The sequence below is a fragment of the Ctenocephalides felis genome, unplaced genomic scaffold, assembly GCF_003426905.1.
Source record: "Ctenocephalides felis isolate EL2017-DRISC unplaced genomic scaffold, ASM342690v1 CF-g0.4_SCAFFOLD_03572, whole genome shotgun sequence".
NCBI lineage: Eukaryota > Metazoa > Arthropoda > Insecta > Siphonaptera > Pulicidae > Ctenocephalides > Ctenocephalides felis.
This window is the reverse complement of record NW_020539726.1, coordinates 41,544,461-41,565,310: the sequence shown is the minus strand read 5'-3', so window position 1 is coordinate 41,565,310 and position 20,850 is coordinate 41,544,461. Positions and strand designations below refer to the sequence as shown.

General features: G+C 27.3%; 2 protein-coding genes across 2 annotated transcripts; both read right to left on the bottom strand.

Moving 5' to 3' along the window:
* Positions 1 to 3,906: 3,906 nt before the first annotated feature.
* On the bottom strand, positions 3,907 to 5,048 carry LOC113388509 (hemK methyltransferase family member 1-like). Its single transcript, XM_026625884.1, has 4 exons — positions 4,820 to 5,048; positions 4,458 to 4,760; positions 4,178 to 4,398; positions 3,907 to 4,108 (listed from the first exon to the last, which is right to left on the bottom strand). The coding sequence occupies exons 2-4, from the start codon at positions 4,677 to 4,679 to the stop codon at positions 3,907 to 3,909; spliced, it is 645 nt and encodes a 214-aa protein (XP_026481669.1). The 5' UTR covers positions 4,680 to 4,760; positions 4,820 to 5,048.
* Positions 5,049 to 6,600: 1,552 nt separating this feature from the next.
* Positions 6,601 to 9,979, bottom strand: LOC113387905 (signal peptide, CUB and EGF-like domain-containing protein 3). Its single transcript, XM_026625291.1, has 4 exons — positions 9,599 to 9,979; positions 9,374 to 9,533; positions 7,157 to 7,291; positions 6,601 to 7,036 (listed from the first exon to the last, which is right to left on the bottom strand). Exons 1-4 carry the CDS (start codon positions 9,794 to 9,796, stop codon positions 6,960 to 6,962), a joined length of 570 nt encoding a protein of 189 aa, XP_026481076.1. The 5' UTR covers positions 9,797 to 9,979; the 3' UTR covers positions 6,601 to 6,959.
* Positions 9,980 to 20,850: the final 10,871 nt, after the last annotated feature.

Sequence of the window (20,850 nt, the reverse complement as noted above, 5' to 3'; positions counted from 1 at the left end):
TTTACAAAACACTTTCTTCAAAATGACTCATTCAAATATAACAAACTCTACAATCTCTAGCCATTATTATAATTACCTCGAGTTATCGTCCTCCAGTGTATCAGCAACTCTTTCATCTGCACTGGACTGGAAGGCTTGCTGACGGTACTCACGGTTAAGAGGAACAATTCTAAAATTAATATGTAATTTTACAAAACACTTTCTTCAAAATGACTCAATTCAAATATACAAACTCTACAATCTCTAACCATATATTAAATTACCTCGAGTTATCGTCCTCCAGTGTGTTCAGCAACTCTTTCAACCGTACTGGACTGGAAGGCCTTTCCTGATGGTACTCACGGTTAAGAGGAACAATAAAATTAATATGTAATTTTTACAAAACACTTTCTTCAAAATGACTCAATTCAAATATAATAAAACCTACAATCTCTAACCATTATATTATAATACCTCGAGTTATCGTCCTCCAGTGTCTCAGCAAACTCTTTCAATCCGTACTGGACTGGAAGGCCTTTCCTGATGGTACTCACGGTTAAGAGGAACAATTCTAAAATTAATATGTAATTTTTACAAAATACTTTGTTCAAAATGACTCAATTCAAATATTGCAAACTCTACAATCTTTAACCATTATTATAATTACCTTGAGTTATCGTCCTCCGGTGTCCTAGCAACCCTTTCACTCTGCACTGGACTGGAAGGCCTTTGCTGACGGTGCTCACGGTTACGACGCTTCGAATTTCTGTTATATTTTATAGCCATATCCACAAGCAGCATTACCACTCCCAAACCTACGGCAGCTACAGTGCCAAAAACAGCGAGTGGAGAACTCATATCAAAACTGAAAGAGATAATAAGAAAATTTAATAAATTATTAGAATAAAATCATTACGACATACTACATAAAATAGGTAAGTATGGGTAAGTGTGTGTGCTGGTTGAAGTATGAATGCAAATCTAAATAAACATTTGTCATGTTAGGCTAGGCTGTTTTATAGAAGTATTACAATAGTTTCATAATTAAGATTCTCAGTTTTTCACATAAGCGCGTTCCAATACTTTTGATTATAAAATTTCTAACACCAGCATTGATAGATGTAATAAAATTTCAGATTTAGGAGTTCTATTTGATTCTGGTTTGTTTTTCACGGATCATATAACTGATATTTGCAATAGAGCACACAAATCTTTAGGTTTGATACTGAGAAATTGTAAACAATTCAGTTCTACCAATGCACTTCTTTGCATGTACTATTCTATTGTACGTTCAAAATTAGAATATGGTTCGATTATTTGGTATCCTCATCAAACCAACAACTCTGATGCGATAAAGAAGGTTCAGCAAAAATTTCTGAAATATCTCTATTATAAAATATATAAAATTCACCCTGAGCGTGGCTTTGACCACAACACTTTACTAAAAGAATTTGGTATTCCTTCCTTTGCCTCACGTCGATTTATCTGTACAATTATGTTTTTATTTAAACTTTGCAATAATTCTATAGACTGTCCTCTTATTCTTATCAAATATCCTTTAATGTTCCAAGGCTTTCTACGCGTTCACAATTATTTTTAATTATCCTACTCCTAAATCTAATTCTCTCTTAAATTCGCCTATTTTACTTATGTCCTCTAACTTTAACTTAATTAATAATGAAATAGATATTCACAACACTTCACCTAATCAAATAATCTCCATCTGCACAAGTTAACCTTTTTATTTTCTTTTCAAATATCTCATTATTTTATCTTATTCTGTTTATAAATAATATTGTTACATTCTGCATTATATGTAATTTTATGTTAAGCATTTTATGTTAATAACTATATATTGTAATTTTGTATATATTTTAATTGTTATTCATTATGTAAAATAACTGTATTTTTGAGTCCTCTTGGAGTAATGTGTGGGCTTTATATTTAAATAAATAAATAAATAAATAATTGTGACAAATATATTATCAAAATTTTTATTGTGAGCAACTAATATTAAACATGATGGTAATTCGATAATCTCGGCAAGTACAAATAAAAATTTTGTGAAATATCACAATTTGCAAATATTTTTAAAACTCAAAAATATATAAACAAGACAAAATGGCTGACGATTACTAACACACAAAATTCATGTAATATTTATTTATGTAATAGCTCAAAATATAGATTTATCATCTTGCATCATGAAACTAAAGACATATCATAACATAAACGTATTTTAATATTATTTTTATATATAAAATAACAACAAAAATAGTATAAACACAACCAACAAACACTTATATAATTTATTTCTACAACTCACCGTTCGTCCTACTAACAGTTAAAACACAATTTCTTCACACAAAAAACTCGGCCACTGTCTAAAAACTATTCAATTTATCACTAAAGACTTCAAGAGTTTATTTTTAAGTAAAACAACGCTTTGTGTGTATTTAAACAAGTGTAAATAACATAAAAGCAATCGTGTAAAATACTCAACGGCAGCCATTGAACAATATTGAACCATATGTCATTTTTCATAGAGGAGTAGTGTTGCCACACTATTAATATCTTCGGGGAATCCCCTCGAGTATTGCCATAAACGAGGTAATTACGAGCGAAAATTTGAATTTGGAAAAAACTCAATATTTTACATTGAATTTGTTAATTTAAATTATTCACAAATTAGTTTTTGCCTAATTGTGATAAGTTTTGCAGTTTCTTTTATCATTTCTTTGAATTACTTTTAGACATAAACCTTTGTAGAAATATTATTATTATTTAATGGCTTAAAATAAATTTTGGATACATCAAGTTACTGTAGAGTATTACAATGTTATAATTTTTTTATATACATCATTAATATAAATCAAATGGCTTTTAAGAGTTGTATATCATAAAATTGCACTTCATTATTCAATATCAATTCAAGTATATCAGGATATACCGAGTTGCTCTAAAAATTTGGTGTTAATAAAAATTTTAAATTGAATAATTTTGTACAAACTTTCCAAATACATAATTCGTATAATTCGAAGGGTTTTGAAGGTATAACTGATATATAAAAGTATTGCATTTAATTACATCATTGTTACATTTTAATATTCAACAATGATTTTAGAGTATACCAAGTTGCTTTAGAACTTTTTGTTATTAATAAAACTTCTAGATTATTTAATTTTGTACAAACTTCCAAATACATCTTTCATGCAAATCAAATAGTTTTAAAGTTATGGCCAATATAAAAAAAGGATTGCACAAAGTGTCTCATTAGGATTTAATTTTAATATTCAATTATAACTTAAAAGAATACCGACTTGATGCAGATTTTACTATTATTAAAGAATGATGTACATGACTCAAGTTTGGTTTAAGTTGTATTTGTTTTAATAAAATATTTAAAGATTTTCAGACAAGATACAAAATGTATGTACTTCAAAAGAGCTTAAAATAATATCGAGTTTTGATTGTAATTTCTAACAGTTCCTATAGAGTTTCTTTAAATAGTTTTAGGGTTTTAAAATAATTGTAGCCCTTTTTGTACAAATTCAAACTTTATCAATAACGATGCCAAACAATTTTAAAGTACTTCTTTTATAGAAAATTAATCAGAAATATTTAATAAATAATATTTTAGTAAATATTTCATGTGTATAAACATTCTTAATTTAATCTATTTCATTTATCTGAATTTACAAAATTATTAATCATCTTTCACAAAGTAATTCATTAATACAAATAAAGGTATAAAAATCAAGTAATATATATATATATATATATATATATATATAAGAAAGTCAATTAACAACTTCTTACATTATAAATAAATTCATTTACCATGTCAAGTATAAATTTAAACCTAAATCCATACCCATTCAACTAATTCTTTCGATTCTAACAAATCTATTTTTACCAGCAAAATCTTTATACATCCTTAAGTCTTAAATTAAATTTATGCTTATCGTTTTCCTCTTGCAACCATTTTGCTAATAATTCTGGATGTGTTGTATCGACTTCTAAGAAGACACTTCCATTTATAATTAATTTCTGTGAGCATAGTTTTAATATTGGTTTTATAACAGTCAGTCCATCGGGGCCACCATCTAGTGCTCTTAAATCTTCATATCTAAAAAAAAGCAAAGAGATATTTATATATATATGAATATATATATAAGTAGTAAATTTATTTGTATACAATTTGATTTCCGGTTGCAATTTAACTAAATCCCCTGTAGGTACATAAGGAGGGTTGCTCACGACACAATCATAAGGCCCTTCCAGCACCTGAGTCAACAAATTATCATCAGACAGTTTCGCTTGCAATAAACGCAAACGCTCTGATAATCCCAAAGCCAAAGCATTATCTAACGTTGTTCGACAAGCGTGGAGACTCTGATCCACTGCTGTAGCCTTAAGCTAAAAAATATCATAAACAATGTGATTATATATTTAAAATGTACATACTATTTTTTTACCTTTGGTAGTTGTTTCAACAATGCTAAGATAATAGCCCCAGAACCACAGCCAATTTCAAGTATTTTCAAAGACATTGAGGACTTGTTTATGAAATGTTGTAAAACTAGATCAACTAATTGTTCAGTCTCTGGTCGTGGTATAAATACAGGTGGTACCACTTTTAGTGTTAAGTCTTTGAAGTCCCATTCTCCTATAATGTATTGCACGGGCATGTGTGCCATTCGGCATTGGCATAACTTATCGATTAACTTTAGTTGGGCTGTTGAAACGTGCCGGTGACAACTTTTATTCACATCAGAAATCTAAGAGAAAAATATAAATTTAATGTTAAAATATGTTACATGTGTCATTTTCCTCTTACTGTTTTGTGTGCCAGCACATGTGCCAATATATATTCAATAGATTGCTTAGGTTCCGAAATATCCGACACCTCAAATTCATTCTTCCATTTATTAATTACATCTTGTATAACAAAACATTTGTTTTCTTCATTCCTATTCGAAAATTGCACTGTACAATAACTATTAGTATGCCTATTATTATTTACTATAGGTATAACACAATTTCTAAAATTTGAAAAACTCCTACAAATTGTTAAAGTCATTTTAAATTAAATAAATATAAATAAATAAATTTATGCTGAAGACATTTGCCAGGTAAGAAAAACAAAGATGACGTTTGGGTGACATAAATGTCAACCTAAAAATTATCAAAGTAAATATAATATTGAGTATATTTAAAACGTGGTGAAATAAATTAAACTAAGATAACGACAAATATACAGAAAATTAGTTTATAACATTAACATTTTTGAAATTTAATATAAATTATTTAATTTTAATTTGACATTTATATCGCGCAAACTTCAAGTGTGTTCACCTGTCACAATTAACATTCAACGGTTTTTTCAATTTAAAATCAAGGAGTTAAATAAAAAGTTACTTATACAAATTAAACTAAGATTATTACAAATGTACAGAAAATTAGCTTATAACATTAACATTTGTGCAATTTAATATAAATTATTTAATTTTAATATTGATATTTATATTGCACAAACTTCAAGTATCAAATTTCACATTCAACAGCTTTATAAATTCAAAATTAAGCAGATAAATAAATAGTTACTTAAACATGGTGATATAAATTAAACTAAAATTATTACACATGTACAGAAAATTAGCTCATAACATTAACATTTTTGCAATTTAATACAAATTATTTAATTTTAATTTGACATTTATATTGCTTGATTATTCAAGTGTCAAATTTCACATTCAAAGTAAAATAAAAAGTTACTTAAACATGGTAAAATAAATTAAACTAAGATTATTACGTATGTACAGAAAATTAGCTTATAACATTAACATTTTTGAAATTTAATATAAATTATTTAATTTTAATATTGATATTTATATTGCACAAACTTCAAGTAACAAATTTCACATTCAGAGATTTTTTAAATTTAAAGTAATTAAATTAAAAGTTAATATTTTCTAAAAATAGTAAATTTTCTAAATTTGTAACTGATTATTTTACATATAATTGACTATTTAATACATCAATACCAAATAATATATAAATAGTCAATATCTAGCCAAATTGTATGCGATACACATATAATAAATTAATATTTTTAAACTAAGAATATAATATCGAGTGAAATATGTGTAATATGAATTACAAAATAAATTACATGGTTATTATAAAATATCAACAAATGTTTTAAATTACTCATATCTTTTAACAATCTATATAATTTTTTGGGAATTAACATTATTTTTATGTAAATAAAAATATTTTCAAACAATCTGAGTTAGCTCCAGATAACGTGCAACATTTTTAAATATATTATAATATACAATATTTTTTTTTACAACTTACATATATAAATAAATGTATATTTAGATAATGTACAACATCTTTGGACAATGTGCAACATTTACAGGTGCATTATAATAAGTAAATATATAATATTATATAACACATGATTTTTTTTTACTAACATTAAATATTTATTAATCTTTGGCACTTATAAATTTATTTTAAATTTATTACAATATGACTCGAATTATTGTACATAACTAATTTACTTACATTTTTGTAAGTATTTATTTCTGATAAATTGTATGAATAAACAATATTTGAATTTTAGAAATGGAACAGACTTAAAAGTGAAACTGATCGATGTTGATCAGAAAACACAAGCTGAATTATCCGAAATGTTACCAAACAAACTTTAGTGACATCAAAATAAATTAAGTAAAAAAAAATATATTTATGATATTTAATAAACGTTTTGTAAGAACAAGAACATGTGGTGTATTGACCCGGCGCCATAGCTCCGGGTCTTTAATTATAAAGTAAATAAAACTTGCTTATTGAGCATCAAATGCTAATGGTTTGAAAAACAAGAACTTGAACTCTCATTAAAATATATTACTGTGATATTAAACTAAACATTTATTTTTTACCCAAATATATCTTCATTCAACTATCAGTTACCAAGTAACTACATGGTATAAAATTGCTCCGACAAACAGATGTAAATTATGGGAACTCTTGATAGCACCATTTTCTGCAAAATAGAAACCAGACATCAAACAATTTGTATATCAATTAATAAATAATTATTAATAATAATAATTATTAATTAATAATTATCAATTATTATAATTGAAATATTTATGATATTTACTGAAACATTTTAAATCCTTCTGATAATGATCTGGTTTGCATCTGCACATTCCAGAGTGACAGTCCATTGTTTCTGGTGCTCGAGTCATTGGTGGAACGTTGCAATGGTCATCGTTTAGACATTCTTTTCCAACATCTGAAAAAATAATTTAAAAAATTAATAAAATAAATGTATGAACTTGTAATTGATAGACTGAATTACATTTATTTACACTGGAAGATTTTATAGGAATAAAACAGGATTCAGCAAAACGTCGGAGTTAAAGAGGAAGAAAATTGATAGAGATCGATATAGAGAAAGAGATAGATATAGATGAAGAGATATTTATATAGAGAGTAAAAGAGATAAAAATAAGTGGTTTAATAAATATAGAGAAAAAAAGGAAGATTTAAAAATATATAAACAATTTACGAAAAAAATTACGAAGTAATGGATACAAATTAATTCAACTATATGATATGATATACGTAGAAAAAGAAAATTATAATTGTAATTTATTATGTTAATTATCTTCACTATTTTTTTATTGACACATCAAACAAAATGTTTAAAATAAACATTTTTTAAGAATTTAATATAAAGCAATATGAAATTTTATGTAATAAATTGTTAAAAGTAATACTTATATATTTTTGATGATGTACCTATATGAAATTAAAGCGAATGCACAGCATCGTGCCTTACGGCAAATTGCTGGAACTTCCCCACCAAAAATTAAATTAAAAAAAAAAACTTTGAAAAAATTAAATTTTAGTATAATTTAAAATTTTTGAAAATTGACTTTTTTGGAAAATTTGATTTTTATACTTGAGATATTTTGAACTTTAGCTCTGCTTTAGCTGCATAGAGACGAATTATCGAAGCGCGTAAGCCGTCTAACGGATAAACATTGGTACGGAACACATAGGAATGTAAACAAAATTTATACTTAGTATCAAAATCTCCATAAAATATCTGAAATAATAATTATAAGTTACGTTTATAAATGAAAAAAAAAATAGTAACTTAAAAATATACTCGATCACTTTTGCTCAATAATATATTTGTCTCTTTTGCTCAGTAATGTATTTGTCTCTTTTGCTCAGTAATGTATTTGTCTCATTCGCCCAATACATTTTGCTCTTTCACTCAATAGTATATTGTCTCTCTCACTCAATATAGGGAACCCCCGCATAACACCGTACTTCTATAACACGGTTTAAGAATTGATACCATACCCTTACAACACGGTACTTTTGAAACGAGGGTTCGCTCTAACACGGTTTGAGAATTGAGCAGTACAATAGCTCAAGAAATGTGATGAAACTAATGTAAAAGATAACTAATTTAATACTTATTATTCAAGCGCGTACGTTCTATGTATATAAAAGAATTTTAGGCCTATCCGAACAATTAGTCAATTAGTCTTCAACAAAGATCCTTTGAATAAAATGAGAACACAATGTTAATAAAGATAACATTGCATGTTAATTATGCTTGCACTTGCTTGTTAGTTCTGACGAAAAAAATCATAATTGATGTAATGTATATTACTTCTCAAAAAATTAATAAACATAACAATTATATTCATTATAAAATCATGATATGTAGCTGTATGTTTTTTGAATTCTTGGAAAGTAACCCCTTATTTTGTACTAGTTCTTTGTCGCGTATAACACGGATTTGCATAACATGCTACTTTTTTGGAACGTATCTACCGTGTTATACAAAACCGTTCGAAAGATATTGGTTGGGAATCGTGCTAATTAGTTTTTGGTACAGATCGGCCAAGTATTAAATTTTTTTCGACAATTTTTTTTTGACGGTAGATACCGTCTTCTAGGTCATACTAAAATATTACGGCCCTACGACAATTAGTTTAACTTTAAAAATTCGTCAAAGTTTGCAAAAATTGGTATCGTTTTTTGGCATTTGTCAAAATTAGACCCTTTCATCGACATTTTATCAAAAACGTCTGAACCGATTTCAGAAATTTAAAAGCCATTTGATGTATCTCAATAAGGACTATTGTTTGTCAGTTTTGTGCGACAATCTGCCAAGCCGGTTCTTTATAATTTTAAATTAAAAATTTTAAAATAAGTGTTAAACTTTTCATCCACATTTAAGCTCATACTACCGAATCGATTTGAAAAAATCAAAAACTGTTCGAAAGATATTAGTTGCCTCAAGGCTAAATACCAATACCAACTAGTTTTTTATATGATTAATTTCACTCACATGGAATGACATCGCAATAGGTCTTATTCTCGTTGGCGACAAAGTCCTCTTTGCAGTCGCACAATTTGTCCTCGCACTGAGAGCCCTTTCCCATATTGAATTCGCACTGCGAGTGCTCCGTGCAGATGTCGCCGAGTTTATCAGCAATCGGCAAACATACCTAAACAAAATAAATAAACATTTATTTTATAATAGTTTCTCTCTGTTTTATCTATTTCTACTGACCGATCCGTCCAATTTGGCCAAATATCCATCGTGACATCTGCACAACCGATCCACACATTCGGAGTACAAGATATGCTTACAGTTGCCTTCGTTGAAACAACCCAAATTTATCTTCGATTTCGCGATACAGGATCCGTTGTAAAAATTAAATTTATCTCCACAAACGCAGCTTCCATTTTTGCAAACAGTGTCGTCCATCACGCCAAGACATTGTTTGATGTCTTCGCAAGTTTCTTCGGTCGAATTCAGAGGTTTTAGGCACTTTTTTCGGTCGGCAGATTCGACGCCGAACTCCGGAGGACAGAGGCACTTTTTGGTTGCAGGGTCGCAGATGGAATTCAGGGGTTTGCAGTTTTGGGTTGTTTCGCACGTGAATCCCACACTGTTACTTTGTGACCCTGAAGATAAAAGAAATAGTAAATAATAAAAAAACTAGCTGTAAGTGGAATTCTGTCTTAAGGCAATTAAGGCATCGTGCCTTAAGGCAAATTGCTGGAACTTCCCGTACCAAAAATTATTATTTTTTTAAAAACGATTGACATTTTTGAAAAAAAATTTACTTTGAAAAAATTAGATTTTTGACAAACAATTAGACAAAAAATTACTTTTTTTTTGAAAAAAAATGTTTTTTTTATTTTCACATATTTTGAAAGATCTAAACTTTTTTTCAAAGCAATCGTACTGCTTTAACTGCATAAAGACGAAATATCAAACCGCGTAAGCGCCGCGTCGACGTCTAACGCGTAAACATTGGTACGGAACCCATAGGAATGTAAACCAAAATTATACTTATCGTTAAAATCTCTAAAAAAATATCTGATAATTTGATGTGCATATGTCTAATGATCATTTTTGACCGCCAAATGGCATTTTTTTTTACTTTTTTCATTAGATCTCCGAAACCGCTAGACCTGCCTTTATAAAAATTTGATCGGTTCTTCACCTTGTCAATACAAGTGAAATGTTTTTTGAATTATTGAAATCGGACGCTCCGTTCTCTTAAAAACTGAGTTACCGTTTCGCCACTTTTTGCCCCGTATCTTCGGAACGGCTAGACCTGCCTTCGCCAAAAACTAATCAGCACGTCTCCTTATCAATACGAATCGAATGTTTTTTGAATTATTCAAATCGGTAGATCGGTGTTCCCGAAATCGTCGACGAAAATTTGTATCCGCACATACATACACACACGCACACGCACAAACACACACACACACACACACATACATCCATTTTTTCTAAGGTATGCCAAAATATTCAGAAACCTTTGAAACGTTGAGAAATGCAAAAATTTTCATTTTCTATTTTTTTGCGATTACTATAACTTGCCCTACGGGAAGTTAATAATAAGTAAATTATAGTAAATAATTAGGAATTTATTAGTAATGAGTTTAATGATAATAATAATAGTAATAATTTTAAGTTTTTGATCAATATTACAATATACTAGATGACCCGACAGACGTTGTCCTGTATCCACGTCTACAATTTAAGTTCCAAATTTTTTAATATCCTATCCTATACTTTTTAATATTCTATTTAATGTCCTTCCATTAATGGCCTAAGCATAAGCTATATACTTATTGGAAAATGCAGTTTTTGGATCAGTACAAGAAATTCAGAAAGAATAAATATTGTATCTACGATAAAAGAACAATATCACATTCGTTATTTCCAACCAATATAATAGCTCCAATAATTTATATATTATTAATAAGTATATAATTAATATAATTGCGTACCCTATCACTTTTGGCAATTAAAATTTCTAAATTACATTTTTCTATATAATAATTTAATAAACATTAATACTTTAGTTAATTTGTAAAACTTAATTTATATGGCACTGTTCAATCTAAGACCACAAAACTCTTAATCATTCTTTCAATAAGTGAAAATATTATAAGCAAAATACAACATGCTTAAGTTTAAAAAAATAATGTATATGCAATTTTGGACGTATTGTGTTACTTATTAACCCTCCGTCGGTCGGATATTTTTTCACCTTCGAACGGTCGGAAAGGTCTGGCTGGGCCAACCATTCATTTTACATGCATTTATATGGGATAAATGAGTTTTTGGTGTCTTATGTATTAACGATTATATAAAAAAAACAAGAAATATAAAAAAACGTTGCTTTTGAAGTAAAACTTCTTTAGGCGCGATATGGGTGTAAAAATTTTTAGGCGCGACACGGGTGTAAATCCGTACAAATGCAACGAAAATGCCAACGTGTAGTTGAACACTACGACGCCGTAAGCGCTGATGTCGCGAGTATCCACTCACGTCATGTCATGCGTAAGTCGAGCGCTAAACCCGCTATATGAACTTGCATTAATTGAATCACATTTTTTTTACAAAAGAAGAGGTTGCTGTATTATGTCCTCATGGAATAAGACTTTTCTTAGAGAATAAATGTGCCATGGAATATAATAAATTTATATTGAATCTCGTTGAAGACAAAATAATATCTACTGCCACGGATATTTATGTAGGTTGCCATGCGACAGATCAACAATCATACATTCGTCAGCAGTTTCAAAAAAATCGGTTATTGATACCGGGGCTTTGCCGTATGAAATAATTTTAGTTCTGAATAAATTTTACATAATAACAACTAATATTGATGTAAGTGATGGCTTAGCTAATGGTTGTGTGGGAAAATTAGTGTACATAGAACGTGGCGATAATGATGAACTTCTACGTTTATGGTTTGAATTTCCCGGTAAGATAGGTAACAAAATTAGGAAGAAAGCTTCACATCATATTCAAACTCTTAATATCAGTAGGACAGCTGTGCCGATCTGATGCTCAGGAGATCTTATTATTATTGATGTTATATGATTATTAAAAGATGATTTTTAAAATTCAAATATGATGTTTTTTTTATTTTTATCTTAATTGCCTACTCATACAATATTAAAAGTTTTACTTCAATCGCGTGTGATCCTTACGCGCACTCTTTTTTTTTGTTAATTTTTCTATTTTAAATCAATGAAAAACAGTATTTATTTTTTTTGACGCCTGAATGAATGTGTGCATTACTCATCCGATTTTCAGTGTTTGCGATTACCAATAAGTTTGGTAGGTTTTCAAGAAACTCTCGTCATGAAAATACTAACATTCATGTTACAACACATAGCAAAGAATATAAACAACGCAGTTTGAATAGAAAATACCACGAAAAAGCGTATATTTCATACAAAATGTATGGGTGGTCTAGACAGACCTTTCCGACCGTTCGAAGTATAAAAAAAAATTAAATCCTTATAATTATCCTTCTGTACATTTTTTCGTCCTGATTTTTTCATTGATCGACAGCTAATGTCGATTAGCATTAGTCGGAAAATTCAAGAAATTTCAAGTCGATAGGATTACTAGAAGTATTTTTTTTTTCTAATTGAAGTCGAAAAAAGTCTGGCCAGACCACGCCGACCGACGGAGGGTTAAACTAATTTATATAATTTTTACTATTGTAGATATTACATTTTTCTTATTTATAATTATGAATTGGATATTATATACTAATATTGTCTAGGCTCGCTTAAACTAAATTCAAATTTCAAGTGAATCAATATTTTTGGCAGATGACAGTTCTCATGGCAAGCAATGATATGTTGCTTTTTGCAATTATTTCCATTTATTTCTACAATATTACTGTAGTTTTATAATTCTTCACATCTGGAAAAGTTCCCTCGACAAACTCTTAAAAGATTTATTAAAATCCGAATAACCGTTTAGGAGGAGTGTCAATCTATACATCATTACAGAAGAATTTTATATATAAGATTGTCGATAAAAAAGTTTGTGCATGTTTTTTGAAAGTTCTTGTTAGGTTTTAAAGAATAAAATTATTAAAATTATTCAAAATTCTTATTACAAGATTAAATCATATATATCGATTAAAATTGTACTATAAAATTTTTATTAATAAAATAAATTTTAAATGCAATATTAGACTTCTATTGAATAATTGTTCATAATCATGTCGAAACTTTTTGTAACATATGAAGCAATATATCACTCTGCTTTTTTCCAAAAGTACGATTATGCAAAATTGTTTAAACTTTTGTTTGCAGCAAATTGCAATTAGTATTTATTCATATCATTCTTTGAATGAAATTACATTTATTCATGAAGATGTAATTTTATAAAAAATCAACTCACATTAACTCTTAACATATGCTATAACTAATATTACAACTATTTTTTACAACATTTGTATATATACCTTACAATATGATGCAGTAAAAATAATTCATGATGCTTCATAACATTGGAGCGATTAGTATAATAAATATTTAAACTTATTGTGAGTACAATGCTCTAGCATTTTTAATTTTTTTAGGTTTTGGAAACTGAATTATATAATTTCATCTGCCAGACATATACTAATGTTGACTGTATCTTATTTTTAATTTCTGGCACTTGTTAGCTGCCTTTTGGTTATAATAATGTAGACATTACATTTTTCTTGTGTTTTACATTCTAAAAATATCTAGGCTCATAATTTCAGCTAAATTCAAATTTCAAGTGAATTGACATTTCTGTTCAAATGTTTTCAATGTCAAACAATAAGTGTTTTTTGTAATTTTTGCCATTTATATGTACAATATTATAATAGTTTCATTGTTCATTAAATCTTAAACATTTCCTTTGATGAACTCTAAAAAGAATTATCAAAATCCGAATAACCGTTTAGGAGAAGTATCAAATCATACACCCGTAACAGAAGAATTGTATATATAAGATATGATAAAAATATTATTACCTGATTTTTATATATACAAGTGGTAACATTCTTCATATCCTCCGTATAGCAAACGCATTTTCCATCTTCACATCGCGATTTGTCCCCATAGATGTAGAAACACTGGTCGTTCGATGTGCATAACAATTCGGGACTAGTCGACACTAAAAATTAAAAAAATAAAACAAATTAAAAAAAAAATAAAATTCATTCATTAATTATTAAATTTATCATATGTCCGAAATAAAAATATTAAAAATTAAAAAATAAATATATAAATTCAATAAGCATAATTAAAACATTTATTAATTATTAAATAGATAGAAAGTAAATAAGTATTGGCATAATAATTTAACACATTTTTTTATTATTACCTATACCAACTATAAAAAATAAATTTGGGTGCATGATAATTTAATAAGAATCTCAATAATTATCTAAATATCAATTAGTGCAATTACTAATTGCAAAGTTTTGCATGCCATTATTGTAAATAAATAAAAAAGTTAATTAAAATAAATACCAGGCGGATGATAGTATAAACATAAAAATCAATTTCAAACTTTTTCCTAATTATATTATATTTATAGATATCTATGTTAATATTTTTTTTAATTACAACTTGTTAATATTTATTACGACTGTTAAATAATTTAATCTAGTAATAAAAATGAACAATAACATCTTAAATAAAAAAGAGTACAAAATAAAGGATAGTATTTTCATTCAAATAATATCCGTAGTATGATGAGATGATTTAATATAAAATAAAAACAAATAATAATAATAAATAAAATTAATAAAACTCCTGAATAATAAAAATAATACTAGAAAAACAATAAAGTGGAATAAAAACAATGACTAACAGATAACAAATATAACAAAATAACAATATTAGAAATAATAAGATAATATAATAATAATAATAATCTATGGTAATATAATTAATAATTTTTAACTTCCCCTAAAGCAAGTTATAGTAATCGCAAACAAATAGAAAATAAATTTTTTTGCATATCTTTATGTTTCAAAGGTTTCTGAACATTTTGGCACACCTCACAAAAAATTGATTTATGTGTGTGTGTATGCGTGCGGATACAAATTTTCGCCGACGATTTCGGGAACACCAATCAACCGATCTGAATAATTCAAAAAACATTTGATTCGTATTGATAAGAAGACGTGCTGATCAGTTTTTGGCGAAGGCAGGTCTTGCCGTTCCGAAGATACGGGGCAAAAAGTGCCAAAAACGGTGACTCACTTTTTAAGAGAACATAGCGTTCGAATTTAAAAATTCAAAAAACATTTTACTTGTATTGACAAAATGAAGAACTGATTAAGCTTTTGGAAAGGCAGGTCCAGCGGTTTAGGAGATCCATCATAAAAAATTAAGTAAAGTCAAAAAAATTTTTAATCGTTTTTAAAAATCATCCTTCTTGGTACAAGAGGTTCCAGCAATTTGCCTTAAGGCACGATGCCACACACCACTATTTTACTAATTCGTTTTGCAAAGAATATAATAAATCTAATATTATTATTCAAGAAAATGAAAACGACTTCTTACAAAAAGTAATTGCACAATTAGTTCCAATAGTTTTTAATATAAAATCCTTAAATAGATTTACTTGCAAATAACTCATTGCAACGGAGTTACAAAAATTTCTTCAAAAATGTTACTAGAAAGTTGCAAACTAAAGTTTAAAAGATATTTTATATTAAAATTTAAATACGCACATGAAATCACGATTAGTAGATAATTATTATTATTATACAGATATTTCTAATAGATAGATATATAGATAAATATCTACACTTAAATTACAAGCCTTTGAACACAATTTACGTAAAACAGCAGTGGCTTTTTCCATTATATATATTAATACTTAATAATAACTTACTTGATGACTTAAAAATTTACATATAGCCTAAAAATATAATCGAATAAATAGAATATTCCAGTTATGTAATTAATTGATATATATCTGCAGTAAAATCTCTTTAAAACGATTTCACTTACTACAATTTCTCGCCTAATATTCCACTTTACTTGCACTTTAAAATATGTTACTACCGTTTAATACGCTTTCTCGCATAAGACGCGCTTTTATGCCATCATCTAGTAAATCGTCTTAACAGCTGTTAACTCTAGAGTTTCAACATATTAATTTAATATATATTCTATTCTAGCTACTTACACATTTGTCCTCGAACAGCAACCACCAAACCGATTAACAAAATTAACGAAATACAATTTGTTTTAAACATTTCTAATATCAACTTTCAAATAATATTAATATTTATATATTAAATTAATATATTTAAAATTTTCCAATGTTTGTCCAAAGGCGATTCTAAGCAGAATGAGCCCTCGATTTGCAAAAGAAATTTATTTCGACTTGTTTGGATAGTTATGTAACATTTAGGTACAGGACCAGATTTGGTATTTAATCGATAACTAGGATTTTATGTTTATAATATAAGTTTAAATCTAATTTTTTGTATTTTCTAAATACATACCTGAAAGACGAATGAATCCACTCTTTTGGTTTGCAGGTTTTATGCAGTGTGTATGACAACTAGTGGTGTATGACCTAATGATGAGTCTCCAGATATTTTTTTCGAACTTCGAAATTAGTGAGGTATGATCTAAGAAAAAGACCTTCAGATGAGTTTTTAGAACTTTCTGTGTCAAAAATATTTATCATTTTTTTTTAAATTTAACACTTTATTTTATTAGTTAAATCTCAATCATTATTTCTTTAGTCGATTATTTAAACATATCGAGTAGTTCATGCAACTAGCCTTAACGCAAAATGCCATTTGCAACTAGTTCATTAAATTAACTTCTCGTAGGATTGTTATAGTAATGGGCCTAAAATCGAAAATAAATTTTTTTGCATTTCTTCACGTTTCAGAGGTTTCTGAATATCTTGGCATACCTCAGAAACTAAATCGATGTGTGTGTGTGTGTATACCGATTGAATGGTTCAAAAAACATTCGATCCCTATTCATAGGGAAATGTGCTCATTAATTTTTGGCAAAGGCAGGTCCAGCCGTTACGGAGATACGAAGCAAAGAGTGCAGAAAATACAAATCGAGTTTTTGAGAGAACGGAGTATCCGATTTGAATGATCTAAAAAACATTCAATTTGTAATGATTGCGAGAAGAGGTGATTAGTTTTTGGCAAAGACAGATCTCGCTGTTTTGAAGATACAGAGCTAAATGTGCAAAAAATGAGTGAACTAAGCGTCCGATTTGATCTAAATTTGTATTGACAAAACAATTGCTTTTGAAGATAAAAAATTATTACATCTTTTTTTATTTTCCATAAAATATTTTTGTAATTTTGGATTGAAAATTTAAAAAATTACCCAGGCTAAGCACAGTCTAAGCGAATTTTGTGAAAACTATTGAAAAATGGGAGATGCCGCCAAGCTAAGCACAGTATAAGTGAAAATGTCGCACAGAATCATTTGCAAATGCGTTTAGACTGTGACTATGAGGCAGCGCTTGTTCAATTTTGTGTAAATTAATCTAAAATTTCTCGAATATTTCATTACGGTACGGGAAGTACCAGCAATTTGCCTTAAGGCACAATGCCATACACCACTAGTTCTATTTAAAATAACTAGTTAATAAAACAATTTCCAAAAACATGTGTTATTATTATTCTTTACTCATCAGGTATTACCTAACGTAAAAAAGTAACGGCTTGTCGATTAATTAAACACAATTTATTGAGTATTTTTATTGAGAATAAGAAAAAAATGCATGTTATTCTCATTAATTTCTATTCATAACAATTTGTAAGTAATTGAGGTTCCAAAAACGCGTTTGTGATATGATGCTTTTGATAGATACAAAGGAAACCTGTTGGTGTCGTCATCAGAAATACCTCCTGTATAAAAATCACCGATTTTATTAAAGAAATAAACTCACGCATAATTATATATATATATATATATATATTATTTATTTCTGTTTCTATTTTTTTAACGGTCAACTTTTCCCAAACCGCAAAAATGGTCTATAATTCCAAATCGGGCAAAGTTGGGACTTTCAGGCAGTTTTTGTTAACTACAGATTTTCCAGAATAAATTATATGAAATAAATTTAAAATTTTATTATAAAAATTATGTTTAATTTTCCAAATTCGGAAAAACTCCGTGTGTGTGAGCCGATTTATGATTTTTCGTCAACGTTTCCTCAGAAACTGCTGTACCGATTTTCAAAATTTTAAAACCATTTTACATTACTTTACAATGTGCAAAGATATTTTTTGAAATTTCGAAAACTATTCGATAGAATTAAAAAAAATCGTTATGGTGTCTCATCAATCAATTGTCAAAATTATTATAATTCGTAGTGTTAAAGTTTACGGCGTTAGTAAACACCCTAAAATATTATAGTCCCTCGAAAAGTGATTTTTTATTATAAATTTTGGAAAAATGAGTTTCGGAAAAAAGCGAAAATTGTAATGTTACAATCTTATGCTACTTACACCTAGTTTTTGCCGAAAAAATGATGAAAAAAAATCAAGAAAAAACCAAATTTCAAACTATTAAAAAAATCAAAATGTTTTTTTCTATTTTTTTCAAACCTGGCTTTGAAAATTAATTGTATCGTTACATTTTTATGCCACTTACACCTAGTTTTGCCAAAAAAATAATGAAAAAAAATTAAGAAAAAAAAATTTCAAACTATTAAAAAAATCCAAATATTTTTTTCTCTTTTTTTCAAACCTGACTTTGAAAATTAATTGTATCGTTACATTTTTATGCCACTTACACCTAGTTTTTGCAGTATAATTTAAGAAACAACAAAATTATATATATATATATATATATATATATAGTATATCTATATATATATAAATCTCGTGTCACGATGTTGGTTCGCGATGGACGCCCAAACTACTGGACCGATTTTAAATTTTAATGGCTCATCGTGTGCATATATATCCAACTTAGGTTATAGGAATTTTGAAAAGTAAATTTGAAATATAAATATATAATTTTATAAATTTCTAAAAATTTGACAGAAAATTACCAAAAAAAAAACAAAACACTAAAATGACAAATGTCAAAATTAAAGGAATTTTGGATATATAATTTTGAAAAAAAAATTTGACATTTCAAGAAATAAAATTCAAAAACATGTACATGTATAGAAATATCCAACATTTATATCCAAATTTGATGAAATGCTACATTCAAATCACTGTTTATAGTTTTAAATCTAATTAAAAATCAATGCTTAAAAATTTAAATAAATGTTGACATGAAAAAAAAATTAAATGTCATCTGTCAATATTTATGAAAATAATTATATAAATAGATTTATGATTTAGATTTAATTGATTAGCTTACCAAATTATTTCGGAAACCAAAACTTCATTAAAACCTTATAGATTAGAGATCACAATAAAAAAGCGGCACTTGAATTTAAAAATAATCATAACCAAAATTTTGACATTTCACAAAAAAGAATGTTTAACGAGTTACTTCAATAAGACGCAAATAAATTAATTATTCCAAGTTATGTTATAGAAAACATTGCCTAACAAATTATAGATACAAAACAATATTGTAAAATAAATATTTTCAAAAATTTTGACAGAAAATGGCCAAAAAAAAACAAAACACTAAAATGACAAATGTCAAAATTTATGGAAAATTTGAGAAAAAAAGATTTATGATTTTTGAAAAACAAAATTGACAGTTCAGAAAATATAATTCAAAAACATGTACATATATAGATATATCCAACATTTATATCCAAATAGATGAAATGCTATATTCAAAATCACAATTTATAGTTTAAATCTAATTAAAAGTCAATGTTTATAAATTTGAATAAATGTTGACATGAAAATCGTCAAATGTCATTTGTCAAAATTTATGAAAATAATTATATAAATAGATTTACAATTTATATTTATTTGATTAGCTTACCAAATTATTTCGGATACCAAACTTCATCAAAACCTTATAGATCAGAGATCACAATAAAAAAGCGACATATTGAATTTAAAATTAATCATAAACAAAATTTGACAGTTCACAAAAAAAAATGTTTAACGACTCAATAAGAAACAAATAATTAATTTTCCAAGTTATATTGCCGAACAAATATAGATACAACACAATATATTGTAAAAAAATATCATATTTAATTTTCGACCAAAAAGGAAATATTTTGACATTTACAAATATACTGCATATTGAATATATGAAATTGACATTCACTATTTTTTCAATTAAATGAAAATGTAAAAAATCAAATATTTATATAAAAAATAACGCAAACGTTAATCATACAGAAAATTGTAACCTCTTAAATGGAATAGTACAATCTGAAGGTATCATTGCAATCTGACAAAACAAACTAGACAAACTAAATATTATATCATATTATATTAAATTTCGATCCAAAAGAAAAAAATATTTGACAGTTATAATTAATTTGAAATAAAATGCAAATGTCAAAAATCAGATCTT